This window comes from Atheta coriaria, unplaced genomic scaffold (assembly GCF_025399875.1).
Source record: "Atheta coriaria isolate IRGN ID8LTWV9N9 unplaced genomic scaffold, Caltech_Dcor_3.1 hic_scaffold_5_pilon, whole genome shotgun sequence".
Taxonomy (NCBI): Eukaryota; Metazoa; Arthropoda; class Insecta; order Coleoptera; family Staphylinidae; genus Dalotia; species Dalotia coriaria.
Genome location: NW_027045447.1, coordinates 6871725 through 6899253, shown reverse-complemented (window position 1 = coordinate 6899253; position 27529 = coordinate 6871725). Strand labels below are relative to the sequence as shown.

The window sequence follows — 27529 nt, the reverse complement described above, 5'->3', positions numbered from 1 at the left end:
GTCACTGTGGCGTGGGGGCTGGGGATGCGTTGCGCGCGAAGAAGGACGAGCGGTTCAACATTCGGCGGCGGCGGTGGTGGTGGCAACGCGCACGCAGGCACGGACGCCTCCTGATCGCTGTGCAAGCGCAATACCCTTTCACCCCGAATTCCATGACGTCATTACTGTTCCAGTTTTCGTTTCACAGGACCCGATTGTAATTCACAACAATATACATTAAATACTCACAAACAACAAAAAATACATAATATACTATATTATATTAATTAATAAAATAAAATAAAATATAATGAAATATAATTTACAACAAATTTAAATTTATGTTAAAAAATATTTTATAAATTATTTAAAATTACTTACCTTAGCTCTGATGTCACTGATGTGCTCTACCTAAAAATTTATTTTATGCCAATTTAACCGAACACGAATTTTAAAATTTTAATTTAAAATTTTATTTAAATTTTATTTAAAAAATACATAAATAAAATCAGTAAATTTTAGTAGAAAATAATTCACAAACTTGTCCAGTAGATGATTTTAGTCGAGTTAGTAAAATAATTTTGTAATAATGCAAATTTTAGTCTTGGGAGCGCAAATTTGAACCGCTCTTGTCCTGCATCCTCACCAGGAGTAGAGTATCGCGGCACTGAGCTTCGGTTCGGTTCCTCACAGATGAATCTGTTACAGACGGAGAGCATGTGAATGGAGGCCAACCCTCATTGGTCCGCCATCCCCTGACGTCATTACATTGATTGTCAGGCTCACGTGCTACACAAGGATCATAATGCTGTACTCTGCAATCCTTCGTCCGTTTTATTCATGATCGGGGCGCAAAGGAGCGTTAATTAACGATCACTACACTTTGAATTAATATTTCTATAATTATTAACAATATTTATTCACTATCATCACTCAAATTAATAAATTAAATAAATTTATTTAAAATTTAAACAAAATTTTCACTGTTTTTAAAGGATTTGTTTAAATAAATTTAAATTTTAACACGATTTGTTTAAAACTTTAATGCAAAATGAAAAATAATAATTTTGTGCCTTTTAGGCGTTAGTCGGTCAACCCTTGCGTCATTGTGTGGCATGAGTGCTGAAAAAACACGTTGCAATCGCAATGACGTCATTGTCGGCGGGTGGCGGCGGTGGCGGCAGAGCAAATAGGCGAAACGGGGCGCGCGAGGGGTTCCGTCAATACTTGTTGCAAACTGTGTCAGCCTGGGGCGGGAAACTGGGTCGCGCAAGGGGAGTACGCCATGCAGGTCTATGACCTGGACACGCTCGGTTTAGGTTTAGTTCAATACACTCCCACTCCACACCCGGCATTCAAATTTCAAATGGCACTATTAGCATTCTATTTTTTTCTCCTTCAGTGAGTACTGTTGTCTTCGGATGCTGAATCAATGTGCGATGTGATATTAAAAATAACCAATGCGGGAAATGGAGGGTATATTTAGATTGTGCTGGAGTTCATTGAGTTGGATGCTGCACCAGAGGACCGCATCCTGATGACGCACATTCCAACAGGGTAATACAATAATATTTTATTATATTTTATTAGAAATTAAATTAATTTATAATAAAACATTAAATTTTATCAATTTCATCGTTTTATTGAGTTTTAAATTATTTTTAAGCATTTAAAAATAAAAAATAATTTATTATTGTTAAATTTTTATTAACATATATTTTAATATTTATTTTATTAATACTTTGAGCAGTTTTTGTACTGGCTGGCCAATTAATTATCATTTATATTTAATAAATCTATAAGTGTAATAGATAAGTACATTGAATATATCCCTCTATCCGTATCCCGATATTTCAGAATGAAATTGTCCTACATTCCCGACGCGGTGACGTCAAACGATGACGTCACGCCGGATTAAAACTATGCGTTTGTGGGGCACAAGGATTAGATGGCCGGCCTCTCCCGCTCTGCGTTGTTCCTGCCCGATGGAGGTGGCAGCGTTCGTTCAGTGTTCGAAACTAGGTTAAACAGGGTGCGTTGCCCCGGATTCGGATAGGATGCTGAACGCCTGACGCGCGCACCCGCACACACACACACACACACACACACCTCCTCCGGGTGCGGAAATCGCACGCAACAAGGTTGCCGTCGGATACAAAAGAATGCTATTTTTAGATTTAGTTATAAATGATATACTGGAGTGAGGTGTGTGTTTGTGCGTCGTGGAATGTATTTTTAGTTGAGTAATTTTGCGATTGCGATGCGGTTTTTTGTTAATAAGAGCTGCAAATTGCGGAAGTATATAATATTGTTGAGTGAGGGATTGTTCCTTGCGTCCTTTGCGCCCCTTGCGCCTTTGGTCGTTGTTTCCATGACGACTTTAATGACGTCATACTCTACACCAGACGACGACACGGTCCAAATTTGTTGTTATATAGGTCAACCGATACGGAATTCGTTTTTTTCTAAATGACTTTTGCGCATACGTTCGCAGTGTTTCTAGGAATTAAAAGGGCAATTTAATTTAATACTTGATGTTTGCATTTTACGGTAAAAAAAATAAATTAATAAATTCATTGAAGTGTGTTTTGCATATTAATAGAAAATAATGATATAATATTTCAATTTTTGAGATCTGAGTGAAAAGGTTTATTCATCTAACCACGAGAATAAAATTGTAAAAAAAGAAAATTTAGTTACTTTTAGCTATAAAAAGAAAAATTTTGTACAAAAATTCTGAAATTTCCTTTTTTCAGAAAAATTTTGCAAAACTTTTATTAATTTTTGATAAAAATAATTGAATTCTCGTGAATCACTTGTTTACGTGTTTACAATGCTTATTTTGCGTAGTCAGTTTACAATCCTGTATTATACAAAGCAGAAACTAGATTTATAATAATAATATTTATGTAATTTAACTTTAATAATTTAATTTATCAAAATATTTTTATAAAAGTACAGAAAAACAGTTTTTACGCAAATTCTGCATCTTATATTTATCTACTTTTATGAAAATATTATCGAATTCAACTTAAGTAATCAGTTAATTGCCATGTTTTGCGGCTATGCTCCCAAGCACTAATTTTAGCTTCATGTTAAAGTTGAGTTTTCTGGCGTGTTTAATTCAACGCACAGCCTCCAACCTGAGAAATAGTTTCACTGCTGCAGATGTATCCACACCCACATCCACACCTACATTCGGTTTAATTTTGGAAAGCATTTTGAACAACCTAAAGCTAAACAAATAATGAAAATATTGCCTGCTCCAACTTAGTAACTGTAACAGTTGCATTTTACGTCAATTTGTGCGTCAATCCCAAAATGGTTTTCTCATCATACTAAAAATTAAGATAAACTTACCTTGCAAATGATCTAAAGACATAAATGCAGGTAGTAATGATGATTAAACAGGAAGACATTTGAAATTCTTCATTTTAATGGAAATTTTAGCATGGAATCCGAAAACATGTATTTATTAAAGCATAATACTTAAGTAAAATGTGAAGATTTTGCTGGCTTGCGCAGATCCGTTCGCTCGGATATCAAATCGCTTGAATCTATTTTTATGCATGAGGTACGGTGTTAGGCCTATATGGCTCGCCTATAAGGAACCGCGAAAGAAAATTCAGTGGTGGGAGATGGTAGGATGTGGAGTAGTGGTGTTTAGTGTCGCCGCCTGAATTGGAACGCGTAACCAAAAGTCACAGTCAGCACCAGGAGTCGTTGTTGACTAGTCACTTGCAGATTTTGCTGACCCAGGTATGTAAAACACAGAATTTCTCACAAATTATAAAAAATTCAACCATTACAACTTAAACTTAGCCGCAACATACTTAAGTACAGAGTGAAAATTGAAAATCTAGTGTTACCGAAGTGATTTCTTCAATATTTGTGCATCAGTGAAAGTACGCATTCGATTATTGCATTGGAAAGGATACTTAACAGTAAAGTAATGCGCGCATGCGCGTGTGTAGATTGCCAAATTTGGATAGGGTTACGTTGCGCGGCTCGAGTTTTATTTTTAAGTTACGCTAAGATGGCGTCCGCGCCCAACTACTTTTAGCTTGTAATTACCACGGCGGTTATTTTTAGACTCAGCTACAAATTACAACTTGCCAATAAATAAACCTGCTCAACTTTTTTCAGACCAACAAAACCAAACACCAAAATGGCGGATGATGAGGTTAGGTATGTATTGTATACTTAATTACATCTAAAAATAAAAATTAACGACCGATTATTATTTATTATATTATAGTATAATGGATTCCTTGGTACCTGATTCAGACAATTCGTTTTATAAAAGGTAAGCAGCATGTTAGGTTATCAAATTTTTTTAAAGCTCAACTTATTTTTGCGATAACATTAGTACGAATCGCGCGATTCGAATTTTGCAGCTTTTGATACGCAATGAAACAATTTTTTTAATTGTTTTTTGTTACTTATCAACGTCTACGAATATATGTGTTTGTATTTTGTCGCTTTTTGTGAACAATGCGAAGCAACTGCGCAGCTGACTTGGTAACAAACCAAATACTTAAATAGTAAGTCGCTTTATATTAAACACAGTCTAAGATTAAGCAAATTGCACAACCTATACATGATTATAGACATAAATAGTTGCATGGCAGCATAGCTAAATTAACAAAATAGCAAAATATGTGTTTTATTTTACTAAAAATAAAATTGAATATTTTGATGAAATTCTAATTTATTTGTTTTATTTTTCAGTCAAAAAAACGGATTGCTGAGGTACCCTACATAGGTATAGGTTGATGGTGTCCATACAGGTAACTAAATTGTTTTGCTATGATGAATATAGGAAAAGAAGAAGAAGCAGGCGGAGATCGAGCGCAAGAGGGCGGAAGTCCGCGCTCGTATGGAGGAAGCCTCCAAGGCCAAGAAGGCTAAGAAAGGTTTCATGACTCCAGAGAGGAAGAAGAAACTCAGGGTAGGTCATCTTCATCATCTCCAATAACTTCAAAAATTTATTTTGATTTTTGTTGTTGTGCAGTTACTCTTGAGAAAGAAAGCCGCCGAGGAACTTAAGAAGGAACAGGAACGCAAAGCGGCTGAACGTAGGCGCATCATTGAGGAACGTTGCGGTAAACCAAAGATCCTCGAAGACGCCAACGAAGGTAAGACTGTTACAATTCTTTACATCGATCTAAATCTCTCTTCACGTGTCCCTCGATACATAGAGATAGTTTAAATATTTTTTTATTTCGTTTAAAATGGCACTGATTCAACGTGTTATTATGCCCTTGTTGTATTATCCTTAAATATGCACATTTATTTATTGTTTAAAATACGTGAATTTGAACGAATCGTCGACGCCCCGCCCTCCCTGAAAGTGTATACAATATTCATCGTTTTGTTTGTTTTATGTATTATTGTGTGAACACTCACTCGCACTCGTACACACTTTGTGATGCACAAAATGGACAGACAGTCTTAGAAGCATCTGTAAGAACTATTATCAGAAAATCTGCGACCTGGAGGGCGTTAAGTATGACGTAGAGTATATGGTTAAAAAGAAGGATATTGAGGTTAGAATCGAATGTGCATTATATACGTACAGCGTATCTTTTTTTGTTCTGTTTACCAAATTATTTCAAGCACAGATTTTTGCGTCGATAAACTTACATCATATTGACATTTGACATACCTATACATGAAAACAACATTTTCTTAAAACAAAAATGACATCATGTTATACTTGAATAATTTTGATTTCTCTCGCTTCTTTTTTTACAGTGTACTCATTTTTGAAAGATTTTTCTGTCCTCTAAGACGCTTTTTTATGATTTTTTTCTGATGAGCACGCTTTTTAAATCTAATTTCAGGTGCATATAAAGCAACAAAGCAAACAAAAACCAAATGCCATAAACACATTTTTTAAATAAAACAAACTTTTACTTTGACTTAAGAATTACGATTAAACGACGGAGATCGGCGATAAATCCTGCAAACTATTCTCACTCTATTCTATCTATTCTCTTCATACTTTTCTCTCTTTTATTCAAGTTTTACACACACAAGCCAAAACTTATGTTTCTAGGTAATTTGAAACAATATTGCCAAACTTATTACAAGCGCATTTGCGATTTGGAAAATTCCAAATACGATCTTGAGAAGGAGGTTGAAAACAGGGACTTTCAGGTTAGGCATACAAAATGCAATGAAATTAATTCTCAAATCACATAGCAGGCAAAATAATTAAGCGCATGATGCAGCAGCGATGCAGCGAACCTCAAACGCACAGCAAAATTGAATGAGAATAGATATTATGATGCACCAAATTGATCGCACCCTCCGAGCGAGTAGAACCAGCTTTGACAATGCACCACTTTTAATCTCGAACAACTAAAACCATAAAAAATCGCTGAATTGGCTAAAGCAATGTATAATACTACTGTTTTTGAGATCGGTGTTTTTTATTTTTTTATTTTATTGTTGTATATACAAATATTTACTATAAGCGCGCTTTTTTGCGAATGAAATTTATTTTATTTTACTGATAATCGGAAAATGTATGAAAAGGCAAAGACAAATTTACGCGTAATTTTACTTCTATATTGTTCAACTGTCACAAGTCGCCACAAAATATATAGATTAAGTTGGTAGAGTTAAAATGGCAAAATATTTCTACATTGGGTACAAGAGCGAAAAAAAGTGTCAACCGTTTGTGTTGTTTCTTCTAGCCGAACTCCAAACAATTTGTCAAACATATCACAACCGAACTAAACTACTTGAAGCGGATAAATTTGACCTAGAGTGGATTGAAAAGTGTAAAGCTTGGGAGGTACTACTACTACTACAATCATTTAATTTAGCAAGAATGATGTTGATACTATTTTGATATAATCTTTACAATATTTTTTGATTTAAAACTGTCCAAAACAACCAAACCAACAACAACAGAACTTTTACCGTTTACTTTATTTTCGTATTATAATTTGGTTTTCGTTGAATTTTCGTTTCTAGTTTCTTTAGTTTTCTAATTTTTTGATGAAATTAATCGACCGAAATTGATGTTTTCATTAATTTTTAATAATCGCCTGAAATTTTGTATGAATAATTAGGTGCGCTAGATACGTTGTTTTACATTTTCTTATTTTTTATTTGTTAATTTCTTCTTTGATTTGATTTATTTAGTTGTTTTCATTTGGAGTAAACTCGTTTTTCACACACACACACAAACACATGTGTAGGGTGCTGGTTGATTGCAGACATCTTGCTCGACTAGATATTTTGATCTAATTGAATTGAATTTGCAATTTTGAATTGATTTGACTGAATTGATTGCGAAGCGATACGAACATGAAATAATCAATGACCAACTTTATTTGAACCACTTTGTATGGTTGCAAGAGTATGGCTTTAAATAATATTGTACAAAATATGCAAATAACCAAACACTACTTGAGTTTTTTGACATTTCGACATCGAAAAGTTTTGTACATACATCTCATATCAACCCTTCGACATAATTACAATTTTTTCCGTTGTATTTTTGGACAATGTTTTGAATATGCCACCCGAACGAAACGAAACAGGCAGACGTTTATATATCATTTGTATTGACTCCTCATGTATTTGTATCACGTTGAACGTGCCGGGTAAATTGATTCTCATTCTCTCTCATTGATGAAATGAACACATAACGCCTCATAACGCCCATATTGACGGTTGTATCTAATTTATAGAAAGACTTAAGAAGATTTGCCAAGAATATTTTGACCGCATGTATATTTGTGAGGAACAGAAGTGGGATTTGGAACGCGAAGTCCGAAAAAGAGATTGGGAGGTACATAAATAAAACATAACAAAAATAAAATTGCGATCCAAGATACCAATATTATACCAAACCATGATTTTTTTTTCTTCAAATAATCATAAATAATTAATTCATTAATTATTTAATTTTGGGATTTATATTATGTATAGTACTCTTTTATTTTTAATTTGTTTATTTTTCTTTTGTGTTGTTCAGTTTTATTATTTAAAAATTAGTTTTGTTTGAGTTTTCTATTATATTCGTCCATTACTCTTAAATATTGATTGAACAGTTGTTACTTAACAACACACGATGCTTGTTTCTTTTGCGTTTCATTTCTTGTTGGTGTTTGATTTTCTGTTTTTCGGAAGTTTCGCGTGAAACTAGAGCCGGCGAAGGCGGCTATTTCGAAAAAGGCAAGCATTCGATATTAATAGAACACGGTGTTGTAACTGTTGGCTGGTGGCCAGCAAATTGCAGCATATTCTAAATTTAATTTGCAGCCGCGCCGCAAAACAAAATCTTTGACAAAAAACGAAAGCAGAAGAAACGCATTTTTATGTTTTTTGACATAATTTTCGTTGATTGTATATAATAATTCACGACCAAGAATATACAAACCCCATTTAATCATAGGGGGCTTAATTTTGCAGAAAAAAACAACAATCAAACAGTTTTTAAATGCCAAAAAAGTCGAGAAAACTGAAAAATTTCAAACGAAAAATTTATCGATTTTTTTACTAGTTTAGCTTATCACACATTTACACAACAGACTGTATTTGTGACACCCCGGACACACACAATTTTTTTTCTCAATTTATTTATTTATTTACCAGGGCAGTCATCAAATTACTCGAGACTTTTTTTTGACAAATAATTTTGACGCATTTTATTTTCCGCTCCTTATCTATGGATCCCCCCATTCTGTTTTGAACTAAAATTGAAGTTCAACTAAACGTGTAATATTTGTTTGAATTAATTTGAAAAACAAGTGATTTATATCCCACTTTCTGTCTAAAATTATCCCCATTTTTGTCTATCAATGATATTTTTTGAGCGCTATTATGAAATTAATTTTCAAAACCTAAAAACAAAAAGAAACGGTATGGCTCTTCATGGTAAATAAATAAATACTTTTCTTTGTTCTTATTTTAGTTCTATTTTGTTCTCTTATTTTAATTTAATTTATTTTATTTGGTTTTTATGAAGTTTTTTTTAATCGAAACTTTTCGTTCCAAATCACCAAAAAAATTGCAAAAAATTTAAATCAAAAACTTAAATGGTCTCAAAATTCAAGGATAAAACCCATTTTAAGAACTTTGAAAATAATCTCATTAATGCCACAAATTAAAAAATGTTTTTCTTTTATTTGTTTCGTTTCGTTAACGTCTTTAATTTTCACAAAAATTGAAGTGCCATGCTGGAGTCCAAAAATCCATTCGTATTATATGTAAACTAAGCGCAAAAACACGATTTTTTTGTTTTTCAAACGCGTTGCGATCATATTTTTGGCAACGTCGTCTTCCTCGCCATCCTCGCCTAGTTATGTCTTAACAACATCAACATTTTACGTTTAAATGTATCACCGCAATCAAATAGATAACTGCGTCAACTGGTATTGCTTTGAACACAATATACGTATCGAAAGCAAAACTCATCCCTATTCTGATGAATATCCCCCAGAACGTTTATCTGTCTCTCTGAAACAATACGATTTTTTGTGCGTCGAACGACAGCTGAACAAGACCAGCCGAGCTAGAACAGATTCGCATCTGAAAACCAAAGACAAAACACGAGTTTTTGTGCGGCCGTCGCTGATTTTTTACAGTCACGGCCTAACGGATAGAAATAAGTAAATATTTTTGTTTTTGTCGAACAAGAGTTATAGATGGCACCCTTTCGAATTACATATTTCCTAAAACGCACTGTAAATGTTCAAAACCTATTTTTTTCTTCTGAAATTCTGCATTTTCTTTTTGTACATTTCCTATTTCTAGTTTTTGTCTTTTAAACAAACCATTGATAAAGATGATAAAACCTTAAACAATTTTTAATATACAAACCGATTAAGCATAATATTATATATTTTAATCTTTAACTGCACTTTAATTTTTAAATCAGTTTAAATCACATTTCTATATATTACACACTATTTTCGTTGGCATTTTTATTTAAAAAAAGAAAGAAAATTATATTATTAACTCAGTTGGCATGACGCATATAATCCTGCGCACGTTTGCATGTGCTTAATAATAAATCATGTGAGTTTTTGTGTTTGTACAGTATACTTGTTACTAGAAAAACGTAATTTTCAAGTTATAAATTATAAGTTTTTTTCTTCTTTCAATATCAAAATAAAAAAACTTATAATTTGTAAACTATTATATCTATAAATATCAATATCTAATATAAATATGTGCGTGAATTTTAGATCGCTGATTTGAACAGCCAAGTCAATGACCTCAGAGGCAAATTGTAAGTTTAAACATTTAATTTTAACCATATTTCTATTCGTCTAAAATTATGCAACACATAATGCAGTATTAAAAATGCCTATTATCAGGGGTAAATATAAATTAAATTAATGTTTATTGTTATTTATTTAAAGCGTTAAGCCTGCCTTGAAGAAGGTATCCAAATACGAAAACAAATTCGCCAAGCTTCAAAAGAAGGCCGCCGAATTCAACTTCCGTAACCAACTCAAGGTTGTCAAGAAGAAGGAATTCACACTTGAAGAAGAAGACAAGGAGGTAAGTCCCCCAAATTCCAAAACAATCAAAATCCTCCCCAAAAATATTTTTGAAAAACGATATTTTTGTATTTTCCTTCATTTATCTCTCAAAAAAGAAACCAAAAAAAAATCTATAAACATATACAATTGGCTTGGCTAGGCATAGTGTCATCTTTTTGTGATTGAATAACTTTTGACACATCATTTTTTCATTGTTTTTGCATTTTGTGATCGCAGATGATATTTGCATCAATTCTTTTTTATTACAAGTGAAAACCTGTATGCAAATGATGCATCTAGTAAATAATCCAAGACTTCAAGCTTGAATGTTTGTTTTCGCAGAAAAAGGCAGGAGATAAGGCCGAATGGCAGACACAGAAGAAGTAAAATCGCAATAGTGCTTAAGACACAAAGCAAATAAACACCAGTCGCGCACCGATTCTTACACATATCTTTATACAACGATATTGTGACAAGCTCGACACTACCACCAACACACACGACACCACTCTACATATTAATCTACTTGTATAAATTAATTTACTACTTTTCATCAAAAACCATACTTACACCACGATGACGTGTATATCATACTTATTATATTGAATAAAACTACTTCATAACCAGAGATATCGACAAGCAACGAAGCTATATCAAATATTTTATTAGTCGCTTTTGATTTTTGTGCATGATATAAATATTATCTCAAAATTTAGTATGGTTCAAGTCCAGAGAAAAGGTGAGCCTTGGTGCCCTCAGTACTGCTAGCGCTGCGAGATTGATCTTTATGCTTAAATAACTGCTTAATCGTTCAACAAACCAACCCCCAAATATTCACAAGCAATTTTACGTCATATTTCACACCAAAATAGCGTAAAATTGTGGTAGAAATGATGTACCACCACTACTTTTACTTAAACTTATAATTTTCTGCACATTTTTACACAAACACACCGTCCCCGATTGAATTCACAGATTGGATGCACCATATTTATTTGATTGCATTTGCACCCCTAGAGACCCTTAAGCGACAGCCATTTAAATGTCTTCCGCTTCATGTCATATTAAGTTGATCGCTTGAATAATTTAAATCTATGTATGGATCATCTTCTAAATGTGATCTTGAATGTTTCAGAAAAAGCCTGAATGGTCCCAGAAGAAGGAAGAGAAGAAGGTACACCACGAAGAGGCCGAAGCCGAAGCATGAACCAATCAATAATACCCAATTCGTTTCCAAGACTTTTTGGTTAATTATTGTTCAATCACTTTCCTTCCATTGTCTGTCGACCTGATTGAGAACTTGTTATATGTTCAACAAACACTCTTGACGAACACCTCTACATCACTATATCTGCAACGATGACGCAAACATCTCAACTACAATGGAGTTGGTTGTAATAGCAACAACACTTATACTTTAGCTGAATACCTATGCAATATCTCATCAACAAATTGACTATTACACCTATAACTGTGCTTTGTCTCTCTTTCTAATTATTATTTGTTATTAATATAAATATAATATTCAGAGTCTTGTCTGTAAGTGAATAAACCTTATGTATAATTTATTGATATTTATTAAAATGTGACTTTTCTTGTTTGTCCTGGTCAAAGTGCTAGTTTTGTTCGACACTGTGGGTATTGTTGTTGTTCTGTCAACAAATGTTCATCGTAATCGATAAGTATACTCATATTTCATTCCTAAAGTTGTGTAAAACAAAAATTTGATGTTTTAATATGATGGGTGATGATGTAGGAAGGGGAGGAAGAAGTACCTCCACCTCCAGCGGAAGCTCCACCACCAGAACCAGCCCCACCCGCGGAAGCGGCACCACCAGCAGAAGCACCCGCACCAGCACCTGCAGATGCAGCACCCCCTGCGGAAGGAGCACCTCCGGCCGAGGGAGCACCTCCAGCCGAAGGTGCACCACCCGCCGAAGGCGCTACACCTGCAGAAGGAGCACCACCGGCAGAAGGAGCACCGCCTGCGGAAGGAGCTGCCCCACCAGCAGATGGCGCGGCACCACCTGCAGAAGGCGCAGCACCACCGGCGGAAGGAGCCGCTCCGCCAGCAGAAGGAGCTGCCCCACCTGCGGAGGGAGCAGCACCTGCCGAAGGTGCCGCGCCCGCGGCTGAAGGAGCTGCGCCTGCTGCACCTGCAGAAGGAGCAGCACCACCAGCAGGTTTGATTACTAAAATAAACAATAATTAACATTTTTATGTAAAATTCTAATAAATAGAAGGAGCTACTCCACCAGCGGGTACACCAGCACCAGGTACACCTGCAGCAGCCACTCCCGCAGCAACCACACCAACAGGAGGTAAAAACCGTAGAATTAACCAAATAATTAAAAAAATAATAATTTTAAAAATAATTTAAATTTAGAAGCTCCACCAATACCAGCAGCTGAAGGTGAACAACCCGCAGCACCAGCTGCTGATGCTGCTGCCCCTGCTGCTGAAGCTGCACCAGCAGCCGAAGGTAGTTAAATATCAAATAAATACTAACAAAATTTAACTGGTAACTTTTTAGCTGCTCCTGCAGTTGAAGCTGCACCCGCTGCAGAAGCCCCAGCAAGTGAACCAGCTCCAGCTGAACCTGCAGCTGAAGGTAACAATCAATATTTATCACATCTAACACAAAAATACTAAAATAATTTGATTGTTGCAGCACCAGCTTCTTAAATACAACATGGCATATATAATATAATCATTATACACAGAATATATTTAATAATCAAACGTTCCAATAAATTGTGTGTCTGCTTACATTAAAATTTGATTTTCTCATCCTCTCCTTAGTTATAAGCACAAATCTTGGGTTTTTCCTTTAAAAAAGAAGTATTAACATTTGGTATTACAGTAAAGCTAAATTTGGCTTCTTAAATATGAAATCCGGATCTGCAATTGGCGTCATTGCAGCTTGTTGAAAGTACCAGTCTAACAGTCATCATTCAGTCATTTCGAAATTGCTGTAGAGAGCGCCGAGAACGCAACATCCAGCATCACCACAAATATTATTCAAAGTGCGCTTTTATACATCTGCATATTCAATAAACATAAAGTTTTAAACAAAGGTACGTACGTAAACATAGCGCAAAATTTTACATTAAAAAATAATACATTCGACGACCTACCTCTCTAGACACTACCTGAAATAATGGTTTATTTATAAGTTTGATGGCGCGTCATCTCAGACCTTGAATTTTCTAGTTTTAAACTTTAAACTTGTATTCAACCAGTCCTATTTACGATAACCTTTCAATATTTTTCAACTTATGAATACAATTTTAAGTAAAAAATATTCTACGAGTATTGAATGATTGCACCAAGATTAAATTTAGCTCGCTGCGGTTCAGTTTAATAAACGTATGGCAGGTCATAACGAAATATGAGATTTTGTTTACATTTACATTTAAAAATAAAATTGTAATGTTATGTGCGCACTGCTACGCCCACAATGATTACAACTTACATTCTGAAATATAAATTTGCTTCGGCAGATTACGAATGGGTCTGATTCATTCTTTGACGATATTGAGATTTCAATATAAAGTAAATAAATATTTCCAAGTATATACTGATAATAAGTTGATTCAATATTGAGTGAGTGATACGTTACAATCACAATCGGAAACTAAATATTTATTTACAAGTGAACATGGTGGCACCATCTGTGAGTGAACAATAGCATTCGGCTTGATAGTGTCAGTTGCATCCAGCTCAACCACATATGACGTGAGCCCCTTGTGTTCCTCTTTGTCATTGATGAAAGTACACATTGATATCTGCTTTTAAAAATCAGCTACGCAGATAGGCATCGGCGCATCAGCGGTAAATGTTGATCAACGGGTGTCAATCGATTTGTGATAACTTACGTGTAAGATAATCCAACCGAACAAAATATCTATACAAGTTTTAAGGTTATTAGTGAGTCTACTACATTCGTTTCTTTATAAAGGTGTATACTGGAAATAAACCGCACTAAAATTGAACAATGTTCCAAGCGAAAGCTTTATACGACTTCCAAGGGGAACCCAACACGCACGAGTTAAATCTGCAAGCTGGTGATGTAGTGACAGTATTAAAAACTGATTGCATGGGAGGCTGGTGGGAAGTGAGGAATGCCTCTGATCAAATTGGACTTATTCCTGGGGCTTATGTAGAAACAATTGGTAAAGAATCAACACAAAATTCAGATTGGAATGCAGCACCTCAACCAGCTGCAACAGAGCAAAAGGATGAATGGTATGATGATTGGGATGATGACACCTATTCAGAAATAGGTCCTAGTGAACCCCATGAGCAACAGACACATGATCCAATCTATGCAAATAGTGGGGAAACAGAGTACAATCATTTTGAACCTGGGTATGACCCTAAAGGCACTGTATCAAAAAAGAGTTTAAACCGTTTCGGTTCATTTATGAAAAACGGCGGCGAAAACTATTTGCTTGGCAATGTGAAAGTCACCGTTCCGGACACATCGAAAATCTACATACAAATATCCGAGGAAAATCAATTCCAATGGCCAGAGTTAAATTTAGTACAGACTGTACAAATCACCAGCCCAAAAAAAGAGTCCAAGTTAAAGGGACTCAAAAGTTATATAGCTTATCAGCTCACGCCAAGCGCGACTAACATTCAAGTATCACGTCGATACAAACACTTTGATTGGCTGCATGAACGCCTTATGGAGAAGTTTAGTTTACTCGCAATTCCCCCACTGCCTGATAAACAAATTTCCGGAAGATATGAGGAACAATTTATTGAGCGCCGACGATGTCAGTTAAACGAATTTATTAATTACGTTTGTCGTCATCCGGTATTATCACGATGCGATGTTTGGCAGCACTTCTTGACTTGCACCGATGAGAAACTTTGGAAGCAAGGAAAACGACTTGCTGAAAAAGATGAACTTGTAAACGCTAATTTTGCGCTGTGTATTGAGGCACCGCAGAAAACTCTGCTGCCTTCTGTTTACGAAACTTTAGAAAGTACAAAGGTGCCGTTCATAATGCAGTTGGATAATAATTTCAAAAATACACTTGCTGTGCTGTTGGATCAAGGAAAGAAGTTCAAAGGACTATATGGAAAAGAGTATCAAAAGGTTGGAAATACATTCTTTGCGCTTGGTGCAGCGATTGAGTATGATTCAAAAGCGGTGCCATGTCATCTGTCGCAAAATATTAAACGGATGGGATCGGCGTATGTTGATATTTCGGGGTATTATGACGCACAACCAGCGCTTGATTGGGACTGCCTTGGTGATAAGTTATACTTGTACAAGGGCATCACCAGTTCATTCCAGCAGATTTTCAGTACGTGCAGAAGTTTACAAAACAAGCGGAAAGAAATCGAGAAGATTCAGAGTGGTAACGTTGTGACCGAAGTTAAAGCGCGTAGCGATACGTTCACGTACGTCACGCTCGCTGAGCTGAAACATTTTAAAGACGAACGGGATCATCAATTGAAGGCGAGCATGATGCATTTCTTAGAGGAACAAGTCAAATTTCATCAAAAGATTGCCGCTAGATTGCAGAATGTTTTAGACGATTTTAAACGAAAGTAATGTGCTAGTCTTAACATATGCAATTAAATACGAAAGCAAAATAATTTTAATTAAGAGGTACACATTCAATGTGCTTTTGTTTCCAAATATTGTTTCGATTTTCATTTAGGTTTTCAATGAGAGCACAATATTACCAAATATTCAAACTAATGTGATTTCATTTATACATATTAATATGGCAAATATGAAATATTTTCTAAGTATGTATTCGAAAACGAAACTTGTATTTTTGTAAATATTTAGTATCCATTTTAATGAGTGTAATCTTCGTATATAATGCAATATTAGAGACTGAAAATGTTTGGAACGTACTGCAAATAATATTATTTCAGTTTCTATTTTACACAAAATTTAATTGGTATAATTGCAATTAGAGGACTTTGTTATTATCATTATATATTATGATTTCACTGATTTCAAATTAAGAAGATTGGATGTAAAGCGCTTTAATGAAACACATCAAATGTGCATTGATTCCATTATTTCAAATTTATTTCGAGAGATGATATTATTTTGGTCAGTTTACTAATTCGTATTAACTGATTAATTCCGCTTTTAAGCTACTTTACAAAAGTTTATGATGTATTACTCGGATTTATGTTATTTATATAAAATATATATTTCTAAAAAAAACCTGCTGTAATATTGATTTTCTTGTAAGTAAACACTAGGTCCTTAGTAATAGGTGATAAGCACATACTTGAGGTTGTTGACTGAGTGAGTCAGTATTGTTCTGATTAAGTAACGCTTTAACTGCGCACATATGCATTACAACAAAGCAATTCAAATTGTACTTTGTTAGTTAAAGGGATGGAGTATGGTGTAAATATCCAAGGAAAGCAGTCAAGTCATTTTTCTAAATGGTGACGAAAAATTTTTCAATTTTTCTTTATAATAAAGTAATTTGGTGTTTCTTTTTCTCCTCTACATTTCAAAAATCAGCAAATAACAGAGCCGATGAAAATCAAAATATTCAATTAAACGATAATTACTCCTAAACTAAAAGGACTAAGGAATTCAAAACATCAAATTTCGATCTACTCAAATGAAAACAGAATAAATAACTTCTAAAGTAAGAAAGTTATGGAAAAAATACTAGGAGAAATTATGCGTATTTATGTTTTCTATTATTATTTTTAATTACGCATTAAAAATTCCAAGTTTTCGTTTTCAACAGAAAAACTTAGGAGATTTGACGAATGCGCCTGACATTTTACTTTGCGGTTGGTCTACAAGTAATTAGTAAAAGCTAAAAAGATTATCATATAGAGGGCTTACCTATTATACGACTATGAGGTAGTCATAACAACTCCATTGATTCAGTAATGTCGGGGTTTTCTAACAAAAATAATCCTTTTAACAGTCAATTGAAGTCCTGAACGAAAGGATAATCCAATATCCGCGTAAACAGCTATATTTTTTATCACTCGTTATTACTCAGGATGTTTTGAACACATGTTATTGATTTAGATGAGCTGTATCAGATATCGTTGATTAAACAAACAATTTATTTTAGTATTAAATACAATATTTATTAGACTTTATATGTGTCTATACTAACATATTACTAATAATTTCAATGAAACGTTTGAATGATAACAAAATACGCGCCTATTCACGCCAATATTTGCAAGAATTATCAAGACGAGTAAAATCATAAATTTACATAACATGCAAAAAAATGGCGCTATTGGCCTTGGAGTTTGGTATTGTATAAACAATTTCATGACTATACAGGATGGTTAAAACACGCCATAATTCAACAATACTACAATATTCTACCATCTACAGCGAATGCAAAAACCTCGATATTGGTTTTTATACATTTTTGCAACTTGAACTTTTCAATTAATCAATATTATGTAATATTTGGATAAAAATACGATACGCGGAAAAAAATGTGTAAATATATTTTCAACCTGTAATATCTAAAAAAACAGATAACAATCATTGTTATCTAAATTTGAGGAAGCTATAAACCGTCTTTATACATTTCGTTTAGACAGTGCGGCCCCTTATAGCGTTTATCATCTGAAAACTTCACAAATGTGTCCCGGAATCATGTGGAAACAGAAAATAGAAGCACACAAAGGTAGGTACAACGCGTTGAATTCAATTTATTCAGTTGTACGATGACCAGATGCGTCGTTCTAATGATTTCCTTATATGAATCAATTCGAAACCACACGTTCGCAACGGGTTATGTATATTTCTCGTGCATACGAATGCATCAACCGATATCAGCGGCCCACGCGAATTTTCTTCCACCTTCGCGCGCGTTTTCGAAGTTTACATCGTGCGGTTTGTTTAGAAGCGCGCGTTCGGCGTTTGACCCATTTTAACTTTAACTATTATAGAAGCAGCGTTATAATGTTACTTCGCAGTGCGTTCACAACCAGCCAGGTAGATAGGTAGTTCACTCCGTATAACAGTATTACCGGCGCGCTGTTAAAAGTAATAATACTTGCACATGTGTTTTTTATTCAGCGAATTTGTAATGTGAAACTTCATTCATTAATGTTTTTGCTATTTACAGATGCTTTTCAACGGCCGAAATACGATAGTGATGGTGTAATAATGGCGAAATACAAGTCGAAGAACAGCGGTTGTTGCAGCGTTACTTTCAACAAGTGGTTTTTAATTATATACAACTTAATTTTATTGGTGAGTATTTTTATACATTATAAAAATGTCTAATAATTAATATTATGTATAGATTTTAGGAGGTTTGACTGTTGGCGTTGCAATATGGACATTATATGATCGTCATCAATACGTCGCACTTCTAACATCGATAACATACCCGACCATAGTGTATTTATTACTAGTAGCCGGAATATTACTAATTATAGTTAGTATACTCGGCTTTTTTGCCGCTGCCAAAGAGAATCGCATCAGTCTAATCATAGTAAGTATGTTAATGAAGTGTTTGTTTATGGCGGCAACTAACTGGGAACTAATCGCATTGGTTGCAGTACATCATCCTACTATTATTAATCCTAGCAACAGAAGCAACTGTTGGTATTCTCTCATTCATATACTGGGAACAAGTACATCTTGTGTTGGAAATGAATCTTAATGATAATTTTATGACTCGATATGGTATAGACACGTCAATTACAGAATCTGTAGATGATTTACAAAAAGAAGTATGTTTTAATGTATTTGTTTATTTTTAATTGATAATAATATTAACGCTTTAAAAATTTTAGTTTAAATGTTGTGGAGTTATGAAATTTGAAGAGTGGAACTCAACAAGTCTCTGGGTACAAGATGGTATGGCAAACCACAATCTAGTCCCCGATTCATGTTGCATCTCAGTTACACCTGAATGTGGTCAGCGAACACATCCTTCGAATATTTACTATGTTGTAAGTGGGAAATTCCAAGTGTTGTGATATTTGTTTGACACGATTTTATGATTTGTTGAATGTTTTAGGGATGCATGGAGAAGATGGAGGCGCACATAAAAGATCACCTCTATTATTTGTGCGCAGTTGCTTTGGGTATTTGTGCAATACCAATATTTGGCGTCGTTTGTGCGTTTATTCTCTATTATAAACTGCGGCGGGTGTTCGAGATCACTAAACCGCGACCAAAGAACACAGAAATGCAAGCATTATTTTCTTGATATAGTTGGATATATTTTTAACAGTTAACAGTTTCATAGTATATGTTTTAATATTTATAATAAATGTCTATGCTTAACCAACTGGAACAACAAATGTATCCATCGTCTTTAAATGCGTATACAGAAAATCTTCAGTAGAAGTCAATGAAACGAAAAACCAAGCAATGAATGCGAAGAATCCACGACTGAAAGACATCGACGTCCATATTTTCATATCAGCTGCGGTTACATTGACACTGTTATTGAAATTATGCGCAATCAAAGCAATTTGATCATCGTTTGGCGCAGTTGCTAAATGGAGTATAAGAGTAATGATATAGAGTAGAATAACAAAAGAACTTTTACGATTTTTGAAAAAATCTTTGAGATTATCAACGTCAATATTTGCGATGTCGTATTTATCGAAGACTGAGACTAAACAAAGCACACAAAGGATGTGAAACATTGTCACATAAATATCGCTGTATAATGCGTAATTTCTCAAGGATGTTGCATCAGTTGTGAATTGGTTTGCACTTATGTAGACCATGTGAGCGAAACCAAGCCCTCCAAGAAGACCATGACAGAAGTTGGTGAATTTACGCCAATACTTTTGCTCGTTTAAAGCAGAATGTAATGGAGAAACATTTGCTTTAAATCTAAAATCAAACATACCAGTATTAATACAAATTATAACGATTTCTTCATTAAACTTACTGTTGTCGTATTGGATGATTTTCTAAATTTGTCAAGTTACTTTCCGTGTTGTAAGTTCAAATTTATTTTTTCGTTGTACGTAGACTTTATCTGATTTCCTCGGGCTTTTCTTTATCTTCTCATGTCGACAATCATCAACGTGGTTTTCGAAGACATCATCTTGTAATTCCTCCAAAGCAAGAGTTATTTCGTTACTGCGCATATCGAATTCATCCTCACGTTTTCGATGTTTTCTTTTGCCGGACATAGGAGACTCGTGTTTCTTCTTCTTGCTCTTACGTTTTTCTTTGGGTATCATCATTTCACGACTATCACCCATTCCCATCTCTGCATCTCCTCCGTGTTTCTTTTTCCTTGATTTGGATTTTTTCAAGGATGATGACATCATGTCATCGTTTTCGCGATTGTAAATATCCTGAATGCTATTATACATATTGCGTTCATCTGTATCCATGTGTGAATAGTGTTTTCGGCTTTTATAATGACGTCTTTCTTCAGGACTCAGTAATTCTAAATTTCCAGATAATTCTTCGGGCATTTTTTCTTCTTCATAAAAACTAAGACTTTGCGGTCGTGAATCACTGAACGTTGTATGTTTGGCTTCCCGTTTGATTTCGGATTCGATAAGCGTGATAATCTTTGAGTTAATCTGTGATTCCCCATCGACGCTAACATCACGACTTGGCGTATTTTGCCGACTGTAGTTTTCATTGCGATTGTTGTCCTCCTTGATGTAGGTCCTGTTAGACCCGGAGCTTTCTTCAGAACCCTCCGTTCGGAATGTTTCCCGATCTGATGATATTTCCTCTTTGCTGCACGATGAACCGCGACCATATCAGCCTTATGTTCATCTTTCTTCTTTTTTAAACTCCTTGGTGATTTAACTACACTCATTTTGCTTATGAGGAGACTTTCTGTGTCACTGTTTGCCCTTATACCATCGCTGCTCAAACAGGTGAAGCTCATGATATCGATTTGGTGCGCGTTAACACAACGCGCAAGCGAATCCTTCAATCACAACAAAGAAAACAGGAAAAGTCAAAGCATTGCTGTCAAAATTTTATTATAAACAAAATACACTGAGATTAAAAACTTCAATAAATAATATGAATAATTAACAATATTCAATATGTAAATATGTTTGTGTCGTAGATAAATATTTAAATCATAACTTATTAAATAAATATTGCAAACAAACTTAAAATTAAATATAAATTTATAGCAAATAGCAAATTATTACACTTATATGGACTATATTAATTATTTTCCTTAATAAAATAACATCTGAGCTAACTGCCCAGTGTTTAATTATTCAGAAGAATTGCATTAGGTTTATATTTTTTGTTTGTATTCAAAAATTTCACTATTTCCCCCTAAAACCAATTTACCCCAATTGATGATAATGAAAACACTCTAATGCAATAATTCCAAAATCTTACAACTAAGTTTTGTTTATCATGTTCATAGAACCTACATACTTTGATATATCATAGATATATGGGACCAAAATCCACCGAAGTGTTAATACGAAGTCGGTAGAGCTCAAGGATGAAACAAATCCGAGCACCAACCTGAACAACGTAACAACACAACGACAAAACTCATTTTTCGAAATTTAATCGCGATTACAATTATTTGACGGAAATTACCTTCCGTCGTCGACCTAACTGGTCGAGCATTTCCTAACAACTACGTTTTACGCAGAGGTTCTTAATAACTTTAAGAAACCTCCAACTACCCAACACCTCTTAACTTAAACAATGCGATTGTATTGTTTATAAGCAGTACGGATGGCAAAATTGATAGACAAGACGTTGAGATCTCTCTGTTTTCTTCATGATGCCTTTCTTGTAGTATTGCCTTATCGAACGGCTTAATTTGTCGTAGTTCATCGCTGGACGATTCTTGCGTTTGCCCCAGAGACGCGCGACTTTGACGGAATCTTCAATTTTAAACACACCTTTACTGCGATCCAACCATCGGATGCACGAGCCATGCATCTGTGGCGACGCGAGCAATTCCTTTAAGAATTGCCAAAGGTGAATATGTGAACCGCCGCCGGGTCGAGGTGAAGATGATGTTGAAGTTGTGCTTCCAGGAGACTTTGTTTCAACCGAAGGTGTGGAAGCCATTTCTTCATCTTCATCTGAAATGAATCATCGTATAAATCCTCTGAGAAAAACCACAAACACATTCAATCCGTTTTGAAATCCTCTTTGTGGTTAGCAATTGAATGCAAATTGGACAAAAATCAATGATTGCAAATATAGAATTAGAATAAATCAGTAAACGCTAGAGCCACGCCTACAAATCTAACTTGTTATTATGATTAAAGAAATTCCATTCTGAAGCAAGCACACGATTGCTCAAGTTAATAAAGCAACGTTCAATAAAATATAATAAACGCATTATAAACACACGAAGGACGCCCGGTTACTTTTATAAGCTCTCGTGGTTGTCATCGTAAAGTTGCCTTAGCGATTAAACCAAACGAATTGTATAATAGGCTACTCACCGTCGCTGACGTCACCTGCGCTGGATATGCTGTTCTCTGGAAACCATTGCATTCCCAAGTCATCCTCCAGATACGCCGCTTTCCATATCTCCAACTGTGCGTAGAGAATGGCACCTCCCTGCCGCAAAAGTGCAAAAGAAAAATTAGTGATACAGCCAGCGGCAATGTCGTCGAACGTCCTCGCATTCCTTCGGACGTTGGCGAAGCCAACACATACACACAATGCGCCAAATTGCTGCGGTGAAAGTCTTTCACTGCTTCGCGACCTACTTGGCTATCATTAAAAAATCAACTGCGTAGCATTCAGTTTCTAGTTGGCGTATATTATCCAATGAATGATAAATTTATCGGCTACCAACTTGTTTGCAAACGATTTCACGATTGATTTATCAAAAATGACTTGGGAATATTTTCGCTTGACCCACGCCGATGACTCAACGTGTTTTAATCACGTAAATTTTTAATTTCGGGACTTAGACAAAACAAAAATGCGATAATTTTTGCACCGTGTTGATAATTAAATTAACTTTCACGCGTATATCAAGACATATGTAATAAAGATTTTGTTTTTCGTACCTGCGGCGATCGTTTCACGAAATTCTCTTCGTCGAGACAAACCAAGCTCACGCCGTTGATATCCCACTGTTCTGGTGTTGGTTGCGGAATATTAAACTCTCTCGATGTGAATTCAAGCCAGCTCAATACGTTGCTCTGAGACCACTGAGATGGATCTGCAAGAATGTTGGTTATATCAAGGTTATCCGATCTAATAATTTTCATATCGTGCAAATCGCGAATGCTTGTTTGTTTGTTTGTTTTTCTTCATTAATAAGATAAGAAATGTGGGCGTAAACGCGTGCAAGGTTATTCTATGACAATGAGTAAAGAATTTATCAATATAAACACCAGCATAATTAATTTACCTGGTGAGATAGACAGAGCGCTGCAGGTTTTGCTCACATCTTTACGCATTTGTTCGATGGCCATATTCAACACTGGTTCGATGTTTTCACGCGCAAGTTCAACATACTCATCGTCAGTTTTCTGCTCCATCTTGATGTCCAACTCAAAGTTCGGAAAATCCAATGGTTTGATATTATGCTTGCGTTGAAAGCTGGTGTCCCTGAGTACTTCCCGCAGAAGTTGATGATCTTTTTTCTGTTCGTTACATTCACTAATCTGCGCCTGATTCTCAAACTGCATCAAATCGTTGTAGATATCCGCAGTCTTCTCTTCTTTGATGCATGGTTTATCTAACAATGTGTTGCCCAATAATTCCAAAACATTTTCATCGGTATCCTTTGGTAGTTCACCGTAATACGCCTCTTGTTTGATAGGAGTATTGTAGAAATCTTGGCCGTATAAAGATATTTCCGGTGAATAAGCACCGCTATTTGGCGAGAGTAATTGTGGCGAATAAATGGCACCCACTGGACTGTTCGGGTAGTTCTTACTTGAAGGTACCTCCAGATATATATTGGAAAGTGGTGGTGATGTGGGATTTTTATCGAGGAGTTTTTGAAAATCCGGCGTTTCAATTTCTGGCTCTTGTGGGGAGTCTGGATAGAACGAGCTGAATATTTTTGGCACTGGTGGTTGTGATTGATAGAAGTTTGGTGATAAGGGTGGAAGTAAAGACAGGTCAAAAGTATCCGCAAAGTTGCTGTAGTCACATGGCGGAGTAAAACCCGCCGACGGGACTATTTGTGCCATCTGCAAGAAACAAAGAACCACTAGTTAGCAATTGAAAACACAAATATTATGTCATCACTACTGGTGCGCTCATCACTACTCCTCCCCACCTGCTATTTGAATTCCAAGCAAGAACACACGATCCAAATAAATCTAATGCAGTTAATATACGTTTAAAATGTGTAATCACGCAACAATCTCGGTTAAATTGTAAAGTTTATCTTGTACTGCCCTTTGACCTGTTGGCTCTGCGCATGAACTCTACCCATCACTCAAAACACGCTCGCGACTCATGAAAGCGATAAGAGTTTTTGAAACTTTTCTAAGTTACCTTTAATCATGTTTGATGCTAGTTTTCCTCCGATGTTACACAAAACTAAACACGATTAATATAAACATCTATCAAATATCTGCACTGCGATGTGAACGAACTAAATGTTATTCTCACACTGACTTTGAAAAAACTTCAGTGTCGGTGCTCTTCGTTTGACAACCGTTAACATCTCATATTGTTCCCTCACTCGTTTAATTTAGTATAGATGGGATTATCCCGTGTTGTTATGTGTCTGTGCGTTTTAAAAAAGGTTTCTTATTCGGTTTACCTTGAAAGTTCATGCTCACGTACAACTCGCTTAGATCCAATACCGAAAATTAATTCCGCATTTTATACCCCCACAAATTCAAGTTGCAAAAAACCGAAATGTGCAGATATAATTTAATTATGACACTTTAAATCGTCGACGCCAGATGAAAAAAAAAAACTTAGACACTTGATATTTATGTATCTAGTTGATTATTTTTTGTCTTTTGCGTGCACAAAAGCTGTTCGGCATGAGTAAACCACTCTCGGTTCGTGTGTTGTAAGCTACACAACCATGAGATTTGGAAAAACCAGAAACGACAGCGCCTGACTTATTCGCGTCACCTTGAACACCCAAGAGATGGAATTCGATTACAAATATTTTGTAACAGAATAATGGATTACACACAAGGTGTGTTTTAGAACTATATACATAAGATTTATTAGATCGCTCATAAAAAATGATTATGATTACATAATCATTTACTGCGCAGTTTTCAATTCAATTTGATATTTATTTGCGTCTTTAGTATGCTGGTGATAATAATGGTGTATAAATTTAATATTCACAACGACAAGTGCAATTCGGCGCTAAGAGAAAGTCCAAAACATGACCACTACACAGCTAATTTTACTTTTAAAATTACTGCTTATAAGTATGTATGGACATGCTTGGGGGCGATGAGGCATGCAGGAATTTCGCCAGAATACAGTTAGCTTTTCGAAACTGGCTTGCGCGACCACAAGCCACGGAAGAAATACTTCAAAATCGTTTCGTAACCGTCAAAAACTCCAAAAATTAATGAGTCACTCAAAAATTGCACCACCTTATAAAATACAATAATATACCGTAAAATAATAAGAAATAAGAAAAAGTTTTGAGAAGAAATTTGTGTTTGAGTGTTAACACTTGTTGACACTTAGAAAATAGGTAGAAAAGCCAAGAAACTTGTTTGTGCGCAAAACAACTTATCTAGGTGTGTAATTAACAGCATCGACTTACCGAATCGTCCTTATCCGCACATCTGCTCAGCAAAACCATTTCGAACAATTTTATTTAAATCGCAATCGGTGAAAGAATCAAACAAATTCTATTCGGATGCAATTCGGAACGCACTTGTTGCTTGTGTTTTAAGTTTTAAATAAATAAGTCTGCGATATTAATTTAGCACATTTGTTGTAAACTATTCACAACACGGTGCGCGCTTTGCTCGGACGCAGTTTCACGACGATTGACTGACTTGAAATGTCTCCTTCTCTCGCACGGCGAGACCTACTTTGCCTGACCAAGCAACAACATACGCGAGCAAAGGAAGAGGTTGGCACGGTTGGTTCTATTCCGACAAGCGCGAGGAGTTGCTCCGCGATCAGCACCAAAGAGATAGTTGTTTGATGGGTACAAGTGTGCGCGCGGAGTGGTAGCGATGGTAGCGATCGGCGGTGGCCTCGTATGAAGCATAAACATAAGTACACATCGCATGCGCACTGCGACCGACATTCTTTCAATTCGTGTTAAAACTAAAAATAATTAAATTTGCTCACTTATAAACATGTATAAACACTTTGAAATAATCAAGATTTATTAAGGCACGATATCGGACATAAAAAAGATTAATTTTGGTGCCTAGGCATTAAAGTTGCATTTTTTTAATATACAGTAACCAATTTTCATCGAACAATGAACAAAATATACAGCCATAATAGTTCAAAACGTGATTTTCCAAAAAAAATATTTTTTATTTAACATATTATTTCATTGTCAATGTCACAAAAAAAACTTTAATTGATTCACGCCTCCCAGCAAAATCAATTGTTTTAAGAACAAAAATTCCAGTGATGCATAACTTTTTGTGATGCAGGAGTTAAAAATAGAATCATTGCAATTTAATAAATATTTATGAGTTTAAGCAAACATTGATTGGAAACAGGTCCCTGGAACAAATGTTATCTTAAAATCTGTATTAATTCCGTGTAGTTGCAAAATTTTCGTATGACTTATTATTTATTTTATTACATTGTGATTTACCAAGTGGCAAAAACTCCTGCCTTCTCTTTGTTATTCCTTTCACTTTCATTTTTTTCGTCTCTTGCGCGGACCGTGCCCGAGTATAATTTTCTTTCTTGACATGCAAGTGTGCGCGTATTATCTTGTGGCGTGGACGTTCGCTCACATTTGAAAGCATTTAATGTGCCAAGTCGGCTTGGCTTGCAGTCTGATGGCTGGTGCTTGGTTTGCTTAAAGCGTTAAAGTTCGTGAGGCATGTCGATTGACGTCAATGGTAGCCGCATTTCTTTACTTCTTGGTAAGACCTCGCACACCATGGTACGGAGCAGGACATACACACATATACAG

The 27529-nt window shown here is 35.3% G+C and overlaps 6 protein-coding genes across 21 annotated transcripts; 4 read left to right on the top strand and 2 right to left on the bottom strand.

The window, feature by feature from the left end:
- Nucleotides 1–3599: 3599 nt before the first annotated feature.
- On the top strand, nucleotides 3600–12058 carry wupA (wings up A). 12 transcript variants are annotated; one of them, XR_010548153.1, is made up of 10 exons: nucleotides 3600–3738; nucleotides 4126–4162; nucleotides 4711–4731; nucleotides 4802–4930; nucleotides 4994–5117; nucleotides 6041–6141; nucleotides 10191–10234; nucleotides 10368–10509; nucleotides 10833–11229; nucleotides 11626–12058. XR_010548153.1 is itself a non-coding variant. In XM_065302503.1 (9 exons), exons 2-9 carry the CDS (start codon nucleotides 4148–4150, stop codon nucleotides 11695–11697), a joined length of 648 nt encoding a protein of 215 aa, XP_065158575.1. In that variant the 5' UTR covers nucleotides 3602–3738; nucleotides 4126–4147; the 3' UTR covers nucleotides 11698–12058. The 12 variants fall into 12 exon arrangements, 7 of the variants coding, with proteins under 7 accessions (XP_065158575.1, XP_065158572.1, XP_065158573.1 ...); XR_010548152.1 differs by lacking the exon at nucleotides 6041–6141 and adding an exon at nucleotides 5428–5528; XR_010548151.1 differs by lacking the exon at nucleotides 6041–6141 and adding an exon at nucleotides 7689–7789 and having other exon boundaries at nucleotides 3602–3738.
- On the top strand, nucleotides 11873–13267 carry LOC135792114 (skin secretory protein xP2-like). The gene is made up of 6 exons (XM_065302732.1): nucleotides 11873–11884; nucleotides 12247–12673; nucleotides 12731–12811; nucleotides 12877–12972; nucleotides 13024–13101; nucleotides 13162–13267. Exons 1-6 carry the CDS (start codon nucleotides 11873–11875, stop codon nucleotides 13173–13175), a joined length of 708 nt encoding a protein of 235 aa, XP_065158804.1. The 3' UTR covers nucleotides 13176–13267.
- Nucleotides 13268–13410: 143 nt separating this feature from the next.
- LOC135791917 (CD151 antigen-like) lies at nucleotides 13411–19770 on the top strand. Of its 4 annotated transcripts, none has more exons than XM_065302496.1 (7): nucleotides 17946–17964; nucleotides 18065–18154; nucleotides 18599–18726; nucleotides 18779–18970; nucleotides 19038–19211; nucleotides 19275–19433; nucleotides 19502–19770. In XM_065302496.1, the coding sequence occupies exons 1-7, from the start codon at nucleotides 17961–17963 to the stop codon at nucleotides 19691–19693; spliced, it is 939 nt and encodes a 312-aa protein (XP_065158568.1). In that variant the 5' UTR covers nucleotides 17946–17960; the 3' UTR covers nucleotides 19694–19770. The 4 variants fall into 4 exon arrangements, with proteins under 4 accessions (XP_065158570.1, XP_065158568.1, XP_065158567.1 ...); XM_065302495.1 differs by lacking the exons at nucleotides 17946–17964; nucleotides 18065–18154 and adding exons at nucleotides 18250–18363; nucleotides 18420–18465; XM_065302498.1 differs by lacking the exons at nucleotides 17946–17964; nucleotides 18065–18154 and adding an exon at nucleotides 13411–13567.
- Nucleotides 14183–16373, top strand: SH3PX1 (sorting nexin 33-like protein SH3PX1). Its single transcript, XM_065302491.1, has 2 exons — nucleotides 14183–14370; nucleotides 14452–16373. The coding sequence occupies exon 2, from the start codon at nucleotides 14488–14490 to the stop codon at nucleotides 16060–16062; it is 1575 nt and encodes a 524-aa protein (XP_065158563.1). The 5' UTR covers nucleotides 14183–14370; nucleotides 14452–14487; the 3' UTR covers nucleotides 16063–16373.
- LOC135791915 (uncharacterized) lies at nucleotides 19682–21355 on the bottom strand. Its single transcript, XM_065302492.1, is given in 4 exon segments — nucleotides 19682–20331; nucleotides 20390–20439; nucleotides 20442–21205; nucleotides 21208–21355. Coding segments are annotated over 4 exon segments (1527 nt in total). The 3' UTR covers nucleotides 19682–19766.
- An 80-nt stretch (nucleotides 21356–21435) lies between these two features.
- Ets98B (DNA-binding protein Ets98B) lies at nucleotides 21436–26604 on the bottom strand. 2 transcript variants are annotated; one of them, XM_065302493.1, is made up of 5 exons: nucleotides 26180–26604; nucleotides 23828–24617; nucleotides 23481–23635; nucleotides 22905–23022; nucleotides 21436–22535 (listed from the first exon to the last, which is right to left on the bottom strand). In XM_065302493.1, the coding sequence occupies exons 1-5, from the start codon at nucleotides 26216–26218 to the stop codon at nucleotides 22165–22167; spliced, it is 1473 nt and encodes a 490-aa protein (XP_065158565.1). In that variant the 5' UTR covers nucleotides 26219–26604; the 3' UTR covers nucleotides 21436–22164. The 2 variants fall into 2 exon arrangements, with proteins under 2 accessions (XP_065158565.1, XP_065158566.1); XM_065302494.1 differs by lacking the exon at nucleotides 26180–26604 and adding an exon at nucleotides 24928–25560.
- Nucleotides 26605–27529: the final 925 nt, after the last annotated feature.